Source organism: Chrysemys picta, chromosome 1, assembly GCF_011386835.1.
Source record: "Chrysemys picta bellii isolate R12L10 chromosome 1, ASM1138683v2, whole genome shotgun sequence".
In the NCBI taxonomy this organism is placed as follows: Eukaryota; Metazoa; Chordata; order Testudines; family Emydidae; genus Chrysemys; species Chrysemys picta.
Genome location: NC_088791.1, coordinates 56541387 through 56562991, shown reverse-complemented (window position 1 = coordinate 56562991; position 21605 = coordinate 56541387). Strand labels below are relative to the sequence as shown.

Here is a 21605-nt window from a genome sequence, read left to right as displayed (position 1 = left end):
TGCCTTTTTAGTAGCGATCACATCAGCTCAAAGGTGGGGAGGGGAGAGATTCATCCCCATATGATGGATCCCCCTTATACAGTATTTCAGAAGGCTAGAGTTACTCTCAGGCCTCACCTCAAGTTCCTGCCAAAAGTAGTTTTAGTTCCATAGGAACCAGTTTATTCATCTCCCCGGTTTCTTCCCCAGGCCTCACCCAATCCCAGCGGAAGCTAAACTTCATACACTTGACATGGTAAAGACATTGTCATACTACCTTACCAAGACAAAATTATTTAGAAACACACCTAGACTGGCCTAGATCCTCAGAGGTATCTAGATTTTTAACTTCCATTGATTTCAGTGGAAGTTAGGAGCCTAAATACCTTTGAAGATCTGGGTCTTTGTGGCCTTTGCTGATAGGGTCAAGTATCAGGCAGTATCTTCACAGAAATCTATCAAAATGGGTGTCCAACTACATATGGACGTGTTATGAGCTGCCCAAGTTGGATCCACTTGGACACATTAGATCTCATTCCACCAGAGGTCAGGCAACCTCTGTGTATTCGAAGAATGCCTCTATTCCTGAGATTTGTAAGGCAGATACATGAAGCTTGGTCCTCACATTTGTGAGACTAATCTTTTGGTCAAAGCTTCCAAATAGGATGCCCATTTTGGTAGGGCTGTCCTGCAATCATTGTTTAGGCAGGACTCTTAGTACCTATCTCCAAGCAATCAGAGAACTACTTGTTAGTCACCAAGAGTTGAATGCATGTGGAAAATTACTTGAAAAAAAAAGAATGGTTACTTAAGTACCTTAGAATAAATGTCATTCTTTAAGATGTTTTGTCCACATGGATGCGACAACCTGCCCTCCTTTCCTGCTACTATATATTCCTTCCCACATCGGGGTTGGGTATTGGTGAAAGAACTGAGAAATGGTTGGGCCTGCCTCCCCTTTATACTGGGGTGGTATGGGGAGGGAGGATGTGAGGGTATCTAGGGCACAAGTGCAGCTCCGATGGACACTTCTTGCCAAAAGAATCCAATCTAATTTACATGTAGACAACACATCTTGAAGAGGCACAGTGTAGGGACAGGGGCGTTGGCGTTCAGGCCTAGAGGTCAGAGTCAGGGTCAGAAGCCAGCAACCAAGGCCAGAGTCAGAGCAAGAGACAGGGTCAGGATCATGCCACGGGTTGGGGCCAGAGTTGGGGGGTCAGGACTCATGCTGAGGGTCAGGACTGGAGTCAGATAGCCATGCCCAGGGTCAAGTCAGAGTCAGGAACCAGGGAACAGTGCCGGAGGTGAAGCCAAAATAAGAATCAGTAGCAGTATCAAGGATCAAACTGGAGTCAGGTAACAATGCCAGGATCAAACCAGAGTCAGGGCTTTGGGTCCTGTACATCAGCTGATTAGGAGTTCATTCAGTTGCTTAGACAACTTCCTGTGCCTCCTTCTGGCTCAGGTAGTGTGGGCCAATCGGTAGGACCAGATGTCTGCTCCAATCAGGAGCTTCATAGGCAGAGCATCTGGTAGGCTAGAGTTTTGCTAGCACCTATCCCTAATGGTTCTGGAGAGCTCTCTGGTGGCAGTTGTGGTCTGGGCACTGCTTGGAGACTTATAGGTCTGCATTTGAGACCTGCGATCCCTCACACACAGTTACTTTTCTATATGAAGGGTAAGCTTTCAGTGTGGCTTCACCCTGGTCTATGGGTTTAGCCACTGAGCGCTGTGGTCTAGCTACCTGATTTATGTGCAGTAATGCCTGTTTGCTTATGCAAATGTAGGTTTTGCATGTGCAAAAAATATCTCCTGCAAAATATTTGGTGCAGTGAAACTAGTCTCTTAAAGTTTGGTTCTGCTCCCACTAAAGTCAGTGGCAAAGCTTCCATTAACTTCAATGGCGTGTCTCAGGCCCTGCTGTGTTATTCCCTGGTCTTACAAAGGGATCCATGTAGGCTGACTTTTATATTGGGATTTGGGAAAGATTTCTTTCAGGGGACCACATCCTAAAAGAAATCTTGCCAAAACTTCCTGCTCTGGCCTTCAAATAACCCCCCAACCTCATCAAGCTCATCATCTAAAGCAAGCTCCCCATAGACCAGAAGACACCAACTCAAAGCAGCACCAGACACTGCCAGAGCAACAGATGCAAAACTCGCAGACATATCTCCACTGCTATGATGATCAGTACCCCCACAATACACTTTTCAAGATTTATGGGTCCTTCACATGCTTGTCACAACATGCGATGTACCTTATCCAGTGCATCAAATGCCCCAACAACAACTATGTGAGTGAAATGGAACAATCACTACACTCTCGAATGAACTCACACAGAAAAATGATAAGACAAACATCACCTGTCGGCGAACCCTTTTCACAAAGTGATCACTCCATATCTGATCTTGCAATACTTGTCCTCAGGGAAAACCTGCACAACACCTTCAAAAGGCGAACTTGGGAATTTTATAACTCTGCTAGACACCAAAAGCCATGAATTTAACAGAGACACAAGTTTTCTGGTTCATTACAACAATTTGTAACACACCATACTGCTTGGTGCCCTAAATTGCCCATTTCAGACCCTCTGTTCATAATAATCTAATGCCCAATTTCCCACTTCATTTCAAGTGACCACCTCCAACATTTTAGCCCTTCTGCTTAACAGTCTGTTCCAACTTAAATTTAGCTCAAACACTATTCTTCCTTCCCCAGACCTAAAGAAGAGCTCTGTGTAGCTTGAAAGCTTGTACTTTCCACCTACAGAAGTTGGTCCAGTACCTATCTTGTCTCTGTCATATCTATGGAGAGTCCATTTGACCTTAGTCTTATTCAGTGTTAATTAATCAGTTATAGTAAACAAGTATATGCAGTTATAGTACACAAACGACAGATTTAGTATAATCTGTCCATCTTCTGGTAACCAATGTGGTATTTGAATGCTTATAACTGAATATAAAATTTTAACTAAATAACTGAGTATGAAAATACTAAGAGATCTCAAGTTTGCCATATGGTTTTAGCAGTCTAATCCTACGAATTTTTTCTCTCTAGGTTGCAGCAATCTACAAAGACTCAAGTATTGGAAATCTCATAAATATAATGATTGTAAAACTAATTGTAATTCACAATGAACAGGTAAGAAAAATATACTTATTAATAGGATATTTTCCACAGATTAGGCACAAAATATTTGTTTGCACGCTAATTTTTTAAAATAAAATAATTTCAACAAAAACAGTTTGTTTTTTAAATGTTAAGGTCAGTTACATTTACTTTTACTGTGACCATCACTTTGTTGATATAAAAACAAACAAACCTCCAAACAAAAAAACCTCCAAACCCAAACAAAACAAAGAAAGAATGTAGGTGTCAGGGTTAACTATAGCTCCAAGTGGAATTAGTTTACACACAAAGAGAGGTTTACTGCAGAACCTTTTATTTTTATTGTAGAACTCCTTCCATCCCTTCTTTTAGGAATTCCCATTGACTAAAACGGGCTTTAAGTCAGACCCTCAGAAGGGCTTATAGGGCAGCTACCTGCAGGATAAGTCTCCTGAGCGTGGCTTCATTAATACCATATTGACAGGGGAATTCAGGAGTTCCATAAGGGGTCGTGCGACAGGTGGCAGCATGGAGGCCCTAACTGCTGATGGATCCCCTGAGATCTTTTGTTTTGCAGGGTGCATGGGAGATAGTATCCCCTCCCCTCATACAATCTGCTGAAAATGCCACAAAGTGAATCTTACAAATGGTTCCTCCTTCCCGAGTTGTCGTCTGTGGTCTGTCAGTAGGGCAAGATAATCTGGTCTCAATTACAGCAGCACTGCAGCAGTGTATGAGAAGGAGGAAAGGATATTTACCATAAGACTGTAGTTTTATTGTCCAAACGTGAGTGAAATTAAAAAACCAAACATGACAAATTAGATGTTATAAATTGTATCAGTCCAAGATAGTGTGCATAACACAGATCTGAATTTTTTAAAATATGTTTTTCTGTTGATTTATTTTGTCATAAATATTTTTCTAACAGTGTCTTTATAATAAGTATATGACACAGGGTTATACTTACTGATTTACAAGACTGGTTATATTACTGTCTGTCTGATTACTGGCCGCATTACGGCTCTGATCCTGCAAATTAATCTGTGTGGGTGGACTCCTGCATACAGCCCTATTGACTCCCCGCCTGGTGTTCACCCACACAGATCAGCTTGCAGAATTGGATCCCACATGACTGAATTATTGCAAGTGAATGAGTTTTACAGTCTTTGTTGTGTCTTGGCAATTTCCTGTACAGGAAGGACCAGCCATCAGTTTTAATGCAGCTACCACTCTTCGTAATTTTTGTTTATGGCAACAAACACAGAACATTCTGGATGATGCTCACCCTTCTCATCATGATACTGCTGTTCTCATCACAAGGTACAGCCTCTGAAATAGTCACATTTATTGAACTAGGTCAGACGAGTAACAGTTGGTTTCTGACATTATTGTTAACTGTTGCACTGAAATATTTCAAAGTTAATTAAAGTAAATGAAGAAATCAATAGTGGAATAAAATTAAATGTTTTGTACTCCGAGGATGCATCTACACTTGAGTTGAAGGTGTAGTTTCCAGCTCAGGTAGATGTATGCACGCTAGTTTGAGGGAGCTAGTACGCTAAAAATAGAAGTGTATCTGTGGTGGCGCAGGTGGTAGGGTTGGCTTGCTGCTCAAGTACAGTCTTGCCAGAGACTTTCAGTACTTACTCCAATGGCTAGCCCATCCCGTTGCCTGCACCTCTGTGGCTATGCTTCCATTTTTAGCACAGTAGCTCAATCAGAATTAGCATGCGTATATCTACCTGAGCTGGAAACTATACCTTCAGCTCAAGTGTAGTTGTATCCTGAGACCACAGAGAAACAATGCATGAAAAATTACAATGACAATGTTGTGTTGGTAACAGGCCAGTTGATACAGTTCCCATTAAAGTCAGTGGGACAGGATCACCCTTGAAATTGTGATGTGGTGAAATGAAGGTTCTACCCATTGTACTAATACAGTTCAGTCAGTGCTAGGGTGCTGTACCAAAGCAATAACATTAATGGAATCTATTGCACTGACTTAATGATGGTTTACTTTTGGAGTGTAGTGTACAAAATTAATAAATACTTTACAGGGGGAAAGCATTAGATTTAATATATATTCCTCCTGTCTCCACTTCTCTCGGTCTTTCTGGTGTTCAAGCATAAAAGATATACCCTCCCTAATTGTTCTCTCTCTTTCAGTTGCTCTGATATATCGTTTTATATCCACTGGAAAAAAAAATAAGCTGCATTTAGATCTTGTCCTGAATTTAATTTTTTTATTTCAGCAGAGTTGTTGGTTTCTCTGCTTAGGGCAGTTTCAAATTTCCAGAAAATTACAGCACAATTTTTAGCAGCATTTCTATGCTTGCTCTGCATTGTGAACCGTCCAGGGAAATAGCATAAGCTGAGATCCACAAAAGGGACTTAGGGATTGTGATGCTGAGTGTCATGACACCTAACTTTTAGCCCCCTATAAAACTACAGGAACAACACTGTGATCCATAGAACTGGAGTTAGGCCCCTAGCCCCCTATATAATGAATGGGAATGGATAGGCACCTTAGAATGTGATCCACAAAGCCAGCATGCTAGGTGGAGAACTGCCTAAGCTAGCCAATGGGAGACCCAAGAAGAAGGAGGTGTATTAAGACTCAACCCTGCCCATCTTATGGAGTTCAGTGTCTCAATTTGGGCTGCAGGGGGAGATGCCTAGCTCTGCTAGAGATCCACAAAATGGGGGAAGATAGGCATTAGGGTTGCGAACTTTCTAATCCCACAAAACCGAACACCCTAGCCCCGCCCCTTCCCTGAGGCCCTGCCCCCTGTCACTCCCCTTCCCCGAGGCCCTGCCCCCCGCTCAATACATTCCCCTTCCCTCGGTGGCTCGCTCTCCCCAACCCTCACTCACTTTGACTGGGCTGGGGCAGGGGGTTGGGGTGCGGGAGGGGATGAGGGCTCTAACTGGGGGCACTGGTTCCAGGATGGGGCCATAAATGAGGGGTTCAGGGTGTGGGAGTGTGTGTGGGCTCTGGGGTTAGGCTGGGGATGAGGGGTTCAGGGTGTGGGAGGGGGCTCTGGGCTGCGGCAGGGGGTTAGGGTGCGGGAGGGGGTCTGGGTTCTTGGCTGGGGATTCAGATTCTGGGGTGGGGCTGGGGATGAGGGGTTTGGAGTGCAGGAGGGGGCTCCGGGTTTATGGGGGTCTCAGAGCTGGGACTTGGGGTTGGGGCACGGACTTACCTCTGGTGGCTCCCGGTCAGCGGTGCAGCAGGTGGGGCTAAGGCAGGCTTCCTGCCTGTACTGGCACCGTGGACTGCGCTGCGCCCCGGAAGCAGCCAGCAGGTCCGGCTCCTAGGCGGAGGCACAGCAGGCGGCTCTGCACGCTGCTCTCACCCACAGGCACCATTCCCGCAGCTCCCATTGGCCGCGGTTCGTGGCGAAAACCGGACAGCTGGTCACCTAATAGGCGCTCTTCTTCCTAAGTTATATGTGGAACCCAGTCCAGTAGGTATATTCAGAGGCTGCCTAATTCCACACAAAACAACTGGGAGGAAACTCTTATAATTTTTATCCCAGTGGTTAGTGCACTCACCCAGAATGTGGGAGACCACTAGCTCAGTTCCTCCCTCTGCCTGATGAGGAGAAGAGATTTGAACAGGAGTCTCTTATTTCTCAAGTGAATGGCCTAATCATTAGGCCATAGAATATTCTGGTGTGGGTTTCCCTCAATCTGTCCTACTGAAGTTGTTCCACTTTAATTAAATAATTGAATAATTAAATGTTATTTGAGGGCAAAGACAGAGTGGGGATGACTTTATAGCCCATTGGTTAAGACACTAACTTGAGAGGTAGAAGATTCTGTTCAAATCCCTCCCTATCAGCTGGGTGGGTTCCCAAATCCTAGTGAGTTCTGTAGCCACTGGGCTAAAGATTATAAGGCATATCCACCTTCTGTTCTCCCCCCATCCCCTGAGTTATTTTGTGTGCAGTTAGGTGGCCTCTGAGCATGACTACTGGACTGGGTCCACATGCAAACTTAGGCAGGTGACTACCTGTCTTTCCCCAGCTCGTGGATTGCTCTGGCACTTAGGCAGGAGGTGGGTGCCCAGAGGCCTAGAGTGAGGCTGCAGTGCGCAAGCTCAGAGACAGGAATGTAGGCACCTAGGGAACTTTTACTACTAAAACTTAGGCACTGAGTGAGTTTAGATGCCTATGGGGTTAGGTGGCAGCCAAACAATGGTAGTTTTGTGGGTTGCAGCAGCACCTAAAAACAGGACTTGGTACCTAAGTATCTGGGGATCTGGGACGTAGCATTTAGGCTCTTTGTTCAGTGCAAGTTTGAGAGACAGTGATAGTGTGGGCTAAGTCTGTTAAGTTTAAGTTAACTTGTTCACAAGAATTTAAAACTGCTCTATACATTTAAATATTAAAAATTATGCATCAAATCCACATCTGGTTTAAATCATTGAAGGTTCTGATCCATTGACTCCATTGAAGTCAATACAGTTACATCAGTTTATACCAGCTCGGGATCTGGTCCTCTGTGTTTTTTATTGTTTGGAATACAATTTTGGATTCTCTTTTGGATATTATAATAGTTTCAAATAAAATCTTTTTCTTCAAGGGAAGATATCTGCAGAGCTAGAGAGAAGTGTGATACTCTAGGTAAGCTACTTTGTTAAATCAGTATAATATTTTAAAGAGAACTTGTAAGAGAATTGTATTACAGATATGAGGAAATCATACTGTAAATGTAAAGTTTACAATGTGCATCTTAGAAAGTGAACCTTTATGGTATTGCATCCTTGGTAATGTAACCTTGGCTTGATATATATTCTGGGAATGATTTTCTGGATCAAGGTAGGTGCTTAATTTGTGTGCCTCTGGCTATATCCGTTAGGCATCACTTTGAACATGTACCCCTTAATATCCAATATAGTCAGTACTTCTACATGAATATTTTACTGTTAGGCTTTTATATAAAAATTCATTTTTCCAGGTTTAGCAGAATTAGGTACAATGTGTGACCCACTGCGCAGCTGTTCTATAAGTGAAGAAAATGGATTAAGTGCTGCATTTACTATAGCACATGAACTTGGGCATGTGTAAGTATATATTTTCCAATGGAATATTTTGATTTCTTTTTTTTTTTTTTAATAAAAAAAGCCCTTTACAGGACACAAAAGCTAAAGTCCTTTACAGGACACAACATTCTCTCTGCCCCCTTGCGTCTTGCCACCTCTGCTTAGGGTGACCAGATCACCCAGGTGAAATATCGGGACGCGGAGGGCGGCGCAGCCCAGCGTGGAAGGTGTCTCGGGCTGGGCGGCCCGCGGGGGCAGGTTTGAGAAACCCCTTCCCGGGCTGGGAGCTGCTCCGGTTGCTGGCGTGCAGGGCCAGGCTGGAGGGGGCCGGGCAGCGCTGGGTGCAGAGAGCGGCGCTACGACGTGGCGTTTGCGGGCCTGGGCTGGGCTCGGCTGCCGGCGGAGGGGCCCCGGGGCTGCTCGAGAGACAGGCGAGGTCCTGGGAAGACGCGCGGCCGCGGAGGGGCTGAGCTCCTGCCTCGCCTCGGGAACCCCTGGCGTGGCGGCTGCAAACGCGTCTCGCTCGCCCCAGCCCAGGCCGGGCCCCTCCCGCCGCCGCCGCTCACTACCCAGCCCAGTGCGCCTCATCCCTGCGGCGGGACGGGCAGGGGACCGGCTCCCCCACCCACTGAGGAAGAGGCTCTGCGCGCCAGCGGCCAAGCTCTGGCTTCCGGTCCCTCCTCAGTCACCCGCCCCACACACTGAGCCAGCTGCGGCCAGGGTAGCAGACCGGGCTGGCTGCAGCGTGCCCAGAGAGTGCTTGGGGAAGAGGCGGGGTCAGGGCAGGGATTTGGGGGGGATCCAATGGGGGAAGGAGGGGGCGGAGTCGGGGCGGGGGGGGGGGGCGCAAGCGCCGGAGCGGTGGGCAAAATTGTTTGTTTGTCCAGTGTCCCGGCCGAACATCAGTCGGGACGCGGGACAAACAAGCAGATATCGGGACAGTCCCGATAAAATCGGAACGTCTGGTCACCCTACCTCTGCTGGCCAACAGGTAGGGGTAATAGATTCATAGTTTAAGGCCAGAGGGGACCATTAAATCATGTAGTGTGACTTCCTGTATGTTACTGGCCGTTAAATTTAACCCAGTTACCCCTGTATTGAACCTAATACCTTGTGTTTGACTGAAGCACGTCTTCCAGAATAAAACTGTGGCTTTGTCACTCCCCATCCACCTGCTCACAGTGGGCGTGGGGAGCATTGGCTGCAAAAGCCCTTGTTCGTTCCTTGTGCCCAGAGCTGTGATCGGAACAGATCGAACACTGCATTCAGGGAGCTTGGGATGGGTACCTCCTGCACCCACCCACCTCCCAGGGTAGCCTTATTACCCTAACCACAATCTAGCCTTAATAAATAACCTCAGTTTAAGTAAATATCAAGTTGTTAATATAACTTAGAAATATTCTTAAGTGTCAGGTAAGTGTGTTCGCCATTTTAGAGCACCATAGGAATACACAACCAAATAGAACAAGAGTACTTGTGGCATCTTAGAGACTAACAAATTTATTAGAGCATAAGCTTTCGTGGGCTACAGCCCACTTCTTCGGATGCATATAGAATGGAACATATATTGGGGAGATATATATACACACATACAGAGAGCATGAACAGTTGGGAGTTGTCTTACCAGCTCTGAGAGGCCAATTAAGTAAGAGAAAAAAAAAACTTTTGAAGTGATAATCAAGATAGCCCAGTACAGACAGTTTGATAAGAAGTGTGAGAATACTTACAAGGGGAGATAGATTCAATGTTTGTAATGGCTCAGCCATTCCCAATCCTTAATCAATCCTAAATTGATTGTATCTAGTTTGCATATCAATTCCAGCTCAGCAGTCTCTCGTTGGAGTCTGTTTTTGAAGTTTTTCTGTTGTAAAATAGCCACCCGCAGGTCTGTCATTGAATGACCAGACAGGTTAAAGTGTTCTCCCACTGGTTTTTGAGTATTATGATTCCTGATGTCAGATTTGTGTCCATTAATTCTTTTGCGTAGAGACTGTCCAGTTTGGCCAATGTACATGGCAGAGGGGCATTGCTGGCATATGATGGCACATATCACATTGGTAAATGTGCAGTTGAACGAAGAAGTGGGCTGTAGCCCATGAAAGCTTATGCTCTAATAAATTTGTTAGTCTCTAGGGTGCCACAAGTACTCCTGTTCTTTTTGCGGATACAGACTAACACGGCTGCTACTCTACAACCAAATAGAAATATTTTATTAAAAATATGAGAGGAAGACAAGGACAACACATGGTAAGTGCCATGCCTATCAGTGAAGTAAAAGGCATGTCATGCTCTGGGTCTGTGAGGCATGCCACAGTTTAGGTGATGATACAGCCTAGAAGCCATCTTGTGAATTGTATATGCCTTTCATGGTCACTTAGATGCATGCCACATGTAACAATGCTTCAACTCAAAGAGCAAAATATTGCAATTTGCTGGTTGCATAAATATAATAATGCTGGGCTTTATATAATTTGTGTATTTAGTAGTCACAATTAAGGTGTGTGTACAGGAGCATATATTATGTGTATCCTATTTATTAATGTATACAGTATGTTGGATAAACTGTTTGTCTAAAACTACATGTTCCAAAGAGGTTGACATTTTCAGAGCCAAGTAGGGTGTTTAGCTTATAGTGAAATTAATCCCCATTTAGCAAGGGTGCGGGAACAATTTGCATAGTGGGGGTGCTGAGAGCCATTGAACCGAACTGTAAACCCTGTATATAATGGAAACCACTTCAAGTCGGGGGTGCAGCAGCACCCCTAGTTCAAGCACTTATGCCAATTAGCCTTGAAAAGCTCAGAGTGGTTCTTTCTCTGATAATGTAATACTAATCTCTATAACTAATACATAGTAAAAAAAAAAAAAAGCTAGGAAGACTACATTGGACTGAATATTCAGAATAATTCTCATTGTAGATAAAAATGAATTAATAGACTCATACTTGATGGTAAGTATAAGTGAAAGACTGAAAGTATAGGTGGAAGATGAATGCATAGTGAAACCCCACTCGTAAGAAGATTTGCACACACTTTTATGTTAAAACAAGTAGAGCAATACAAGGTGTAAGTATTGGTGTGTTTTTAGTAAGACAGTTGGAACCTTATTTGAATATTTAAAGGTAGAATTTGGTCATAATGTGAAAATATACACCTACTTTTTTAGATATTCATTTTTTCCGAACAATTGTAAGAATTAAGCCCCTGGTCTGTAATATATTTTATTATCCTTTTGGATGAAAGATGCTACAGAATCTATCTAAGACATTTCTAGGGCATCTATCACCATATTAGCAGAGAGGCACAATTACAGATGAGGCCCATTATAGATGAAAGGCATTTTAAAACTTAAGAATTGAACATTTGGTGATGTAATAAAGTAAACTTAAATGAATTTTTACTGAATTTGTTTTGGAGTGTGTTTGTTTGTCTTTTAGATTCAATATACCCCATGATGATAGTTTTAAGTGTAAAGAAGCTGGAATAAAATATCAGTACCATGTAATGGCCCCAACTTTAAATTATCACACAAGTCCATGGACCTGGTCAAAATGCAGTCAAAAATATATCACTGAGTTTCTTGAGTAAGTATCAATATAATGTTGTCTGTTTTTTCAATTGTTGTCTCTTGAAACTATTTAAAAAACATTGCTTAAATATAACTGTATGCTATTTTAAAAGCACTCTGTGTTCCTTTGTATTTGTTATATGCTATATTGCCATGGAATTGCTTTTCAGTTACTGAACAGTTTAATATTTTAATATTCATTCTTAGAAAAGTAGTCCTCAGTCCTTCAAAGACTGATGCAGGTGCTTACCTTTACTTACTGTGAGTAGTCTCATGACTTCAATCGAACTACTCACAGTGTGTTAAGTTAAGGACATGCTTCAGTCTTTTCAGGATCAGAGCCTTGGCAACACAATTAAGTACATGGTATATCTAGATCAAAATGCACACCCTCTTCTTTTTATGAAAAGCTTCTTTTTAAAATGAGAAATGCGGGTTATAATTAGATTTTTCCTGAGTCATGACCTTTTGATCTTTTCCTTTGCTATGACAATTTTTTCAATTCTCATTTTCTCAAAAATGCACAAAAGAGAGTATTGTTGATGAATTAATTGTAAGATAATCTTAAGCAGAATCAAATAGGGGAATTTTTCATCCATACCTGTAATTTTCATTTTAATACGCAGACTTGTAGATCAGCATCTAAAATATCAATTACTGTAAACAGTTTTCATGAAACAGTTGAAAATAAATAGAAACCTCTATAATTTTATTTTATATTACAAAAACTGCATATTGCTGTGCTGCATAATTATAGTGGTGATTGTCCTAAAATCATAACAATTGTCTATCTCTTATGGTTTATTTTTGAAGTTTTATGTTTGTTGTTGCGCTGATGTGATATTTTAGAAAGGCAGTTGTGAAGCTAAATATATGTGCAAACCCACAGCTTACTTTGTTGGGAGTTATGCATATGTAAACACTGTAAGATCTGCCCCCACAATCAATCAATTAGTGTTTTACATTTTGTAATATAATCACAAAGTGGTCTTATCTCCAAAGTTATATATTTGTAAAATTTCAATAAAAACAATTTATTTACATTTTGTTAATTTTATAACAGTACTGGTTATGGGGAATGCCTTCTCGACAAACCAAATGGAAGAATATATGATCTTTCATCACAGCTGCCTGGATCAATGTATGATGTCAACAAGCAGTGTGAACTTATGTTTGGTCCTGGGTCACAAGTATGCCCCTATCTGGTAAGTCACACAACACAGAAACCCATCTTTAACATTTATTTAACAATTTTTGAAAAATATTATTTGCAGTTTCTTCAAAATTGAAATGAAATCCCACACACTCTTTATCCTTAAACAATTGGTTTTTTTCCTTGAGCACGTGGAAGAGTTTAAAAAATCAGCACGGTAGAGGACAAGAAACTTCAGTGGAAAGCTTGGTAGTTCTAAGTGCTAGGAGAGTTTTATGTGGCGTTAAGGAGTAAGTGTAATATGGTGATTTAGATCTGTGCATTTATGCATGAGGTGGTTGTTGTAGGAAACTGAATTTATACAGATGTATTCTGACTTCAGTATTTTTCTCTTATTGTCTTACAAATGTATTCAATAATTATTCATTTTTACATGTTATCCATACAATAACCTACTCACTACACAATTTTAATTAATTTAAAAAGTGTTCTTAATTGTGAGTTTGGTTTTAAAAAGTAGGTATAATTTTTTACATTAAATAAATAATTCATATACATGCTGAAATGAATGAGAAGGGGATCCTGTGCTTTATTTTATAAGTTATAACTCATGCCTGTTAGAATTGTAGTGCATAGAAGAGCTTTCATGATAAGCTTAACCCACAGGTCAAGGTCAACAGTTTCTTAATAGCAGAACAGTGAACTGGAAACAAAGCTATATACAGCTTGATACAATAAAAAATGGAATTTCAGTTGTTGGATGTCTATACAAACTTTAAAATGTCATTATGGATTCATTCAGTGCTAAGAATTAAAGGGTAAGCACTGCCAATATGGCATAAAGGCTCTGCTTCCACCTGTAGAAGAAGACTTTATTAGCATTACCGGGTGGAACTAATTAGATATGACAGTTAACATAGGATCAGATTTAGACAAACTTCAGTGGGAATATTTTTCAAGTAAATTGCTATTCATTGTGAGGCAGGGAATCAGAATCTGGCCCATAGTGAGTGTGGAATAATTTAAAATGGTCAGGATTTGTATACCCAAAGGTAGTGATGTTCAACACTGATTGTGTCATGATTTTGATATATCCATCTAGATTGTCTATCCAGCTGGAGAATATAACTTTTATATTATGCAGTAGTAATTAGGAAGACAGACTCTTTCCATTACTATATTTTTTTAGATGCACTATTGGTTAATTCATGGAACAGTCAGTTTTACTGACAGAATTAGGGTATTTGGTTTCCTTTCTATTGCCCTGATCCAAATCCTACTGAAATCAATGGAAGTCTTTCCATGGACATCCTGGGATTTTGGACCAGGTTCTATGTTCCACGTACGCAAACAGATCTGTGAGGTGGAAAATCTATAAACTTGAAACCCTCTTTTGCAGTATAGTATTGTATACAATATTAATTTTAAAAAATCTTATCACTTCTATTTAACTATATTTAATCTATAAAATTAAACACCCTATGACCATTTAATTTTTAGGCTTTCTCATTCACAAATGTATAGTGTGACTCATATACTCTCTTACTGTGAAAACCACTCAATATTTTTTTAACACTAAATGACAAATGTGCAATAACTCCATTGTAATCAATGATCATTTACACCAGAAGTTGAATTAGATTGAGGAGTCACAAATGTTGTTAAAGCCATCTTTTCCTGTTCATCCACTTGGGGACAACTAACCCTAGTTTGGCGACAGTTGAGAATTGAGTCTGCAGTTTTGGCAGAACTATTACAGTACTGTATATTGCATCTGTGAAATCATATTGAATACAGTTTTTAAAAGTGCCTTCGTGATTTTCAGTGGGACTTAGGCTCATTAAGGTACTTTTGAAATTTAACCCATTGTCAATAAATTGGTACCACTATGTGGAAATAGTAGTTAATGGCTTTACATGGTGATTATATTCAGACCTTATGATATGTAGTAAATAACCTGAACCTCTAATTTTTTATAAAATACCAAGTTATGATGTGAAGTTAACTGATTTTTGCTAATCTAGTGAGTTCAATCAAAATATTCCATATTATTTGTTTTTCCTTATGCAGAATCTCTTCTCTTGTTTTATAAGGAGTATCATTTGTGAACAATATTTTAAGTATAGCTTTTAGAATTCTCCTATTTGCAAACATTACAAAATGCATGCGGTAAGAGAAATGTAATTAATATGTAGGCCATTGAACAAAATGATGTTACAGGTGTAGCAAAGGAAATGAAATTTTGTTTTCTTTTCAGAAACAATGCAAACGCTTATGGTGCACAAGTGCTGAAGGAATTCACAAGGGCTGTCGTACTCAGCATATGCCATTGGCTGATGGGACAGAATGTGGTCTTGGAATGGTAAGATTTAACGTTTGCTATTTCTCAATATTTACTCATAGTAAAATCATGGAAGTAGTTGACAAGAAAGTCGAATATCCACTGTTTCTCTGCCTTGCAACTTCCGGAAACTGATTGTATGGGCGGCACCCACTTGACCTTAGATGCAAAGTTTGGCTAACTCATATAATGTTGTAGCATAAATATTATCAGATTGCAGTCTCAGGCCAGTACATACAAATGTTTAGGGATAGCACAATGATAACAACAGAGTGTTGGCCTTATGGGGAAGCTGCTATTTCTCTTTTCACTTCTGGGGTCCCAAAAGTTAGGGTCCTTTTTGACCAGTTGTTTCCTAAGCAGTTAGTTCTCTACTGCCAACCGTGCTCCAGAAATGAATTTCCTAGGGTATAGGTTTCTCTGGGCTGATGTGGTGGTGTTGTGATCTGCCAACCTAGACCCTGACCCTGCATAAGGAACTGCTAGCGTTGACCTATGTATCTGTGCAGAGTCGCCTTTGAGTAATCTGCTTGATATTAATCTGTGCTAGCAGTTCCCAGTGGAGCCCTAGTTTTATTATTTTTGATGTGCTTTCATAGATTCATAAAGTTTAAGGCCAGAAGGGACCATCAAATAATCTGATCTGAGCTCCTGTATATCATAAGCCATTACATTTCATTTGCTCACCCAGAGTACAGTAACTTTGTATCTTTACAGATTTTCTCTGTTGTTGTTGTTGTGTTTTTGATACTACATATATAATAGGGAATTTGATAATATAATTTGTTTTATAACAAATTAGTAAGGAAGGTTAATCTCCTGAAATATCATGATTTTCTTGTATCTTGCAAAATTAGAAAAAAAAAAAGTTACTGTGGGGCTGCCAGTGGGACTTTGGCCTGATTGAACCGTCATGTATTCAGTATTTAACCTATTTTTCTGAATTACTCATTAAATATGATGAGAGCTCATCACATTTGTATTAAACCTTGTGTGTAATCATTATTTTAAAGTTACTACAGTGAGTATGTACTGATATCAGAGTACTTTTGCTATGTAACCTAACAAAACCCCTTTGTTATGTTATTACTGCAGTGAAACTAAATAATTTTCTCTAGTAATTGAGAAGATAATCACAGTATTTAGAGTATTGACTTTGAAAGAATCAAAAACATGTGCAATGATTAATGTGATAAAGTGTGATTTGTCCCTATTTAAGGGTCTGCTTCTATGCCAATCAAAGTTGGTGAGAAATTTTACATGGTTTTCAAAGGGGATAGGAGATGACCACTAGTTATTAGCCTCTAACCAGTAAGACATGCTTAGTGTAATTGAGGTGCCATTCTATTTGAGCCATAATGTTGAATAAATCTATATTTTGCATTTTTTATTATGAATTATGTTGTAACATTTCTGCCTCTGTAGATAAAGATATAAATGGCTTTTTAAGGAGTTAATAATTTAGCCTAAAAGCACTTTTTAGAATTAAAGAACAGGAGTACTTGTGGCACCTTAGAGACTAACTAATTTATTAGAGCATAAGCTTTCGTGGGCTACAGCCACTTCTTCGGATGCATATTAGATTTAGCATGTTGTTTTTTTGTTTTAACAAATTATGTATCTAATCAATATATCTTGCTCTATTGTTGTGTATGAGTCTTATGCTATAATATAAAGGCTAATCCTGACAACCAATTGTCTGTTTCACTTTCCTAAAAATACCAACTAGGTTTAAAGTTAATAATACAGAATAAACTAAAGTGAGTGAATAGACAGCTATTACTGAACTCCTGGGTTGCTGAAGGCAACCTTTTTTCTCCATGTTAGTTTTTTAGTTGCAAGGTCTTTGGAGCAGAGGCTTTTTTATTTTTATGTTTGGTATTTACAGAGTTGAACACATTAATGGTATTTTAATAATAATAGTACATAATATTAATAGTAAATTTAGTCATTACTGGTGGCATTTCCTATAGTAATAGTAGGTAAAATGCAGCATTGTTTGAATCAGCATCTCAACAGAGAATAAAGGGAACCTTTATGTCAGGCTTTGAACTTCTTATCAGCTTTAATCACTTCATAACATTTAAACACTGGTTCATTTTCACTCTACACTTCCTGCATAGTCCATCTAGTTCATCACAGTGCACTTTCTTCACCTAACAAATGTGAGGATATACAGAAAATTAATTATTTTAGCAGGCGCAAAATAAACTTGTTGGACTTTCTGCCAGAATGTCTGAAAATTTCTTTCCCCCCCACCCCTTTTCTCCTTCTACATTCTGAATGCTGATGTCTGGCAATGGCCCAGTTGTAGCAGCTTTGCTTCTCCCAGAGCCACTTGTCAGTACATTGATATTCACATTGTGTACCATCCCTTCCAGGTGGTTTTTGTGTTTGCCTTCTGGGCTTCACAAAAATCAATGGGAGGAGGAGGCATCTGTGGGTTCTAATCCTACCAGCACAGGCCCACAAGGGAGCAGAGAAGGATACATGTTTTAGAATTCCTGGCTTACTTAATGCTCCACAGAGACTTTACTATAGAAAAATAATAAATAAAACTAGACTTACCATTGTGAATATTTGCTAGTTTGCAGGGGCATTTGCTATGGTGAATAGCTGAAATTTACAGCTCAGAGGAACAAATACTGAAATACCTGAAAACACTTCTAATGGCTGATTTGAGAGAAATAGTTAAATCGAACATACACATTTCTCGGGATTGCTTTTATAAGATTCTGAGAAAAAATATTATGCAGTACAATAATGGAAAATATTATAAGGCTGGTGCTTCCTCCCCCTTCCCTCAGTAATCAAAGTAAGTTACCATGGTAACATAATGTGAATTTAGAGCCAGATCACATGCTCACTCTGTAGTAGCTTTACCAGTGAGTAGTCTGCTCACTGGTAAAGCTAAGCAAATAACTGATTTTTTTTGGATCGCTGTCAGTTCTGAAAAAAGTGGGGGTAAATCGTTTCAAATAGAACCAAATCCAAAAAAGAATCGATCCAAAACAGATTTTTGTGAGTAGTGGGGGAAGAAGCAGCCTTCCTTACAATTTATAGCCCTGTGGGATGTGGGAGGCTCATGTTCAGTTTCCCCCTCTGTATGATGTGGAAAAGGGATTTCAGCTTGGGTCTCCCACATTGCAGGAGAGTGCCTTACCCAAAGGGCTGTGGAATGGGCAAGTTTCTCTCGATGTCTCCTGTTGGCGCTGTTCCACTGTGTCATTAGAGCAGGTACTTGAACTTGTGTCTCCCCAACCTAGGTGAATACTCTAACCACCAGGCAATAGTCACTTATACATTTTCTCTGGCACACTGACTAGTCATTGTCATTATGAATGACTATGTATTGCCACTGGAAATGTAATTTCACTATAATTTCCTCTTGCTATAAGGAGGTTTCAAGGGAAATAGAAGTTGTTTAAATCATTCCTTACAGTGTCTATGTCTACACTATAAAGCATAGGCGTGGGAAGTAAGGCTGCAGGGGGTGCTATAGCACCCCCAGGTTTTATGTGGGGGTCCCGGCTCCCGGTTGCGCACATGGGGTCCCAGCTGCTGGCCCCCGTGCTTGGGGTTCTGCTCCCGGCCCCGCATGTGGGGTCCCAGGTGCCAGCCCCGCTCCCGGCTACACACGTGGGATCCCAGCTGCTGGCCTAGGGAGGAGTATAAGAATATTGCTAGAGCATGCAGGGGTGTAATCAAGAAGGCCAAGGCACAATAGGAGTTGCAGCTAGCAAGGGATGTGAAGGGTAACTAGAAGGGTTTCTACAGGTATGTTAGCAACAAAAAGAAGGTCAGGGAAATTCTGGGACCCTTACTGAATAGGGGAGGCAACATAGTGACAGATGATATGGAAAAAGCTGAAGTACTCAATGCTTTTTTTGCCTTGGTCTTCACAGACAAGGTCAGCTCCCAGACTGCTGCACTGGGCAACACAGTATGGGGAGAAGGTGAGCAGCCCTCAGTGGTGAAAGAACAGGTTACGGACTATTTAGAAAAGCTGGACATGCATAAGTCCATGGGTCCAGATCTAATGCATCCAGGGGTCCTGAGGGAGTTGGCGGGTGTGATTGCAGAGCCATTGGCCATTATCTTTGAAAATTCGTGGCGATGTGGGGAGGTCCTGGACGATTGGAAAAAGGCAAATATAGTGCCCATATTTTAAAAAGGGAAGAAAGAGAACCTGGGGAAGTACAGACTGGTCAGCCTCACTTCAATCCCTAGCAAAATCATAGAGCAGGTCCTCAAGGATCCATTTTGAAGCATTTGGAGGAGAGGAAGGTGATCAGGAACAGTCAACATGGATTCACCAAGGGCAAGTCATGCCTGACCAACCTGATTGCATTCTGTGATGAGATAACTGGTTCTATGGATATGGGGAAAGTGATGGATATGATATATCTTGACTTTAGCAAAGCTTTTGATACGGTCTCCCACAGTATTCTTGCCAGCAAGTTAAAGAAGTATGGATTGGATGAATGGACTATAAGGTAGATAGATAGCTGGCTAGATTGTCGGACTCAACAGGTAGTGATCAACGGCTCCATGTCTAGTTGGCTACTGGCCCCGTGCCTGCCCCCAGCCGTGGCCCCAGCCTCGGCCCCCTTACCCCGTCCATGCCCCCCCCCCCTACTGGAGACACGGCCTTGCTCCCAGCCTCAGCTCTGGAGGGGGGGGGGGGGGGGGGCGCAAGGTAAAAAGTTTGGAGATAGTTTTGCTGGCTTTCAGCACTGCCACTATAAAAAGCGTTTCAGTGACACTGCTACAAAGTTAAGTTGACTTAAGTTACACTGATGTACAAGCCACCGCTGTAATGAAACCACTCTTGCATGTCCACGCTATGCTTCTTGTGTTGGCGGAATGCATCCACAGGAGCAGCTCTTGCATCAGCACAGAGAGCAGTGCACTGTGGGTAGCTATCCCACTGTGCAACTGGCCTTCTGGGTGTTTTGGGAAGGGTTTACTATGCTCATGGAGGCAGGTTCAGCATCACATGATGCAGGTTTCTCAATCCCATCATTCCATGAGCATTCTACTAGGTTTCCAGCCACTTTTCAGCTGCTCTGGTAACCTGTGAGCCAGCTATCTCTGTCAGAAAGCACGGATCCTGCACTGCTCTTCAGTATTGTGCTGTGCGTTATGAACACAAGGCTATAAGAAGAACTCAACAGAAAGGCTATTCAGTGAGGGAAGCCTTGAAGGAGCATTTTAACAATGAGCCACAGTAATATGTGTTGCTATAGTTTGCTGAGCCTGGCGTTGTTTGTTTGCACCATGCTATGAACCTTGAAATGATTGCTGTGTGTGCCCGACTGTAGGGTTACCATATGTCCGGATTTTCCCGGACATGTCCGGCTTTTGGGGGCTCAAATCCCCGTCCGGGGGGAAATCCCCAAAAGCCGGGCATGTCCGGGAAAATCGGGAGGTCAGCCGGGCTGGCGGGGAGCCGGGTCAGCCGGGCCGGCGGGGAGCCGGGTCAGCCGGGCCGGCGGGGACCCCGGCCGGCGGGGAGCCGGGTCGGCCGGGCCCGCGGGGACCCCGGCCGGCGGGGAGCCGGGCCGGCAGGGCCGGGAGCCGGGGGGTGCGCCGGGCCGCCGGGGGCCGGCAGTGCTGGGCGGCCGGGGGTGGTCGGCCGGGGCCGGCACCCCAGGGCCCGAGCTGACCCAGGCTGGAAACGCCAGGGGGCCAGCCTGGGCCGCGCCTCCTCCCCTCACCCCCCCCTTACCTGCTTCAGGCTTCCCGCGAATCAAATATTCGCGGGAAGCAGGGGAGGGGGCGGAGACTTTGGGGAGGGGGCGGGGTTGGGCAGGGGTGTGGGCGGGGCTGGGGGCGGGGCCGGGGGCCGTGGAGTGTCCTCCATTTGGAGGCACAAAATATGGTAACCCTACCCAACTGTAACAATGCACATGCACCTATTGTTGGTAAATGTTAGCAACAACCACCCTATGATGGAGAATAATGAAGATAAATTCAGTTTCTATAAGTAGATTTTTATTCCACACCCATGCAAACATACCTACGTAATGCTGAGGTAACCTTCATACATGCAGGGGAAAGTATCTTTAAAGGGGAAGGAACAGGGAATTCATAAGCACATACACCGAGTCTCTCCCAGCTGGGTGTATGTGCGGCTGTCGTGTTTAATCTCCTGCGGAGTGGAGCGCCTTGGGTATTGCAGCAGCCCCGAAAGATACATGGAATGGGGGTGGGAAAAGTGTAAGGCGGTCCTGGAATGCTTTTTCTTTTCTAATTAAGCTTTGTATGATTAGAGAAGGTTTCAGCCACAATTAAAACAAACCTCAAACATATGAACTTGTTTCAGATAGAGATTATTTATATTTTTATCTAATGATTTGTTGTAGTGTATTGTAACTCACATGCAGCACACCGCAGTATGAAGT

At 42.2% G+C, this 21605-nt stretch overlaps 1 protein-coding gene across 5 annotated transcripts in view; it reads left to right on the top strand.

Moving 5' to 3' along the window:
* The window catches only part of ADAMTS20 (ADAM metallopeptidase with thrombospondin type 1 motif 20), a 185196-nt gene that overhangs the window by 52689 nt on the left and 110902 nt on the right, over positions 1 to 21605 (top strand). For all 5 annotated transcript variants that reach the window (XR_010590518.1, XM_065557469.1, XM_065557482.1 and 2 more), the window contains 7 exons: positions 3040 to 3123; positions 4286 to 4410; positions 7678 to 7718; positions 8053 to 8158; positions 11574 to 11720; positions 12768 to 12909; positions 15115 to 15219. Coding sequence is in view for 4 of the 5 variants with exons in the window: in XM_065557469.1 (XP_065413541.1) it covers positions 3040 to 3123; positions 4286 to 4410; positions 7678 to 7718; positions 8053 to 8158; positions 11574 to 11720; positions 12768 to 12909; positions 15115 to 15219 (750 nt within the window). In the remaining variant the exon portion in view is untranslated. The remainder of the gene's footprint in view (positions 1 to 3039; positions 3124 to 4285; positions 4411 to 7677; positions 7719 to 8052; positions 8159 to 11573; positions 11721 to 12767; positions 12910 to 15114; positions 15220 to 21605) is intronic.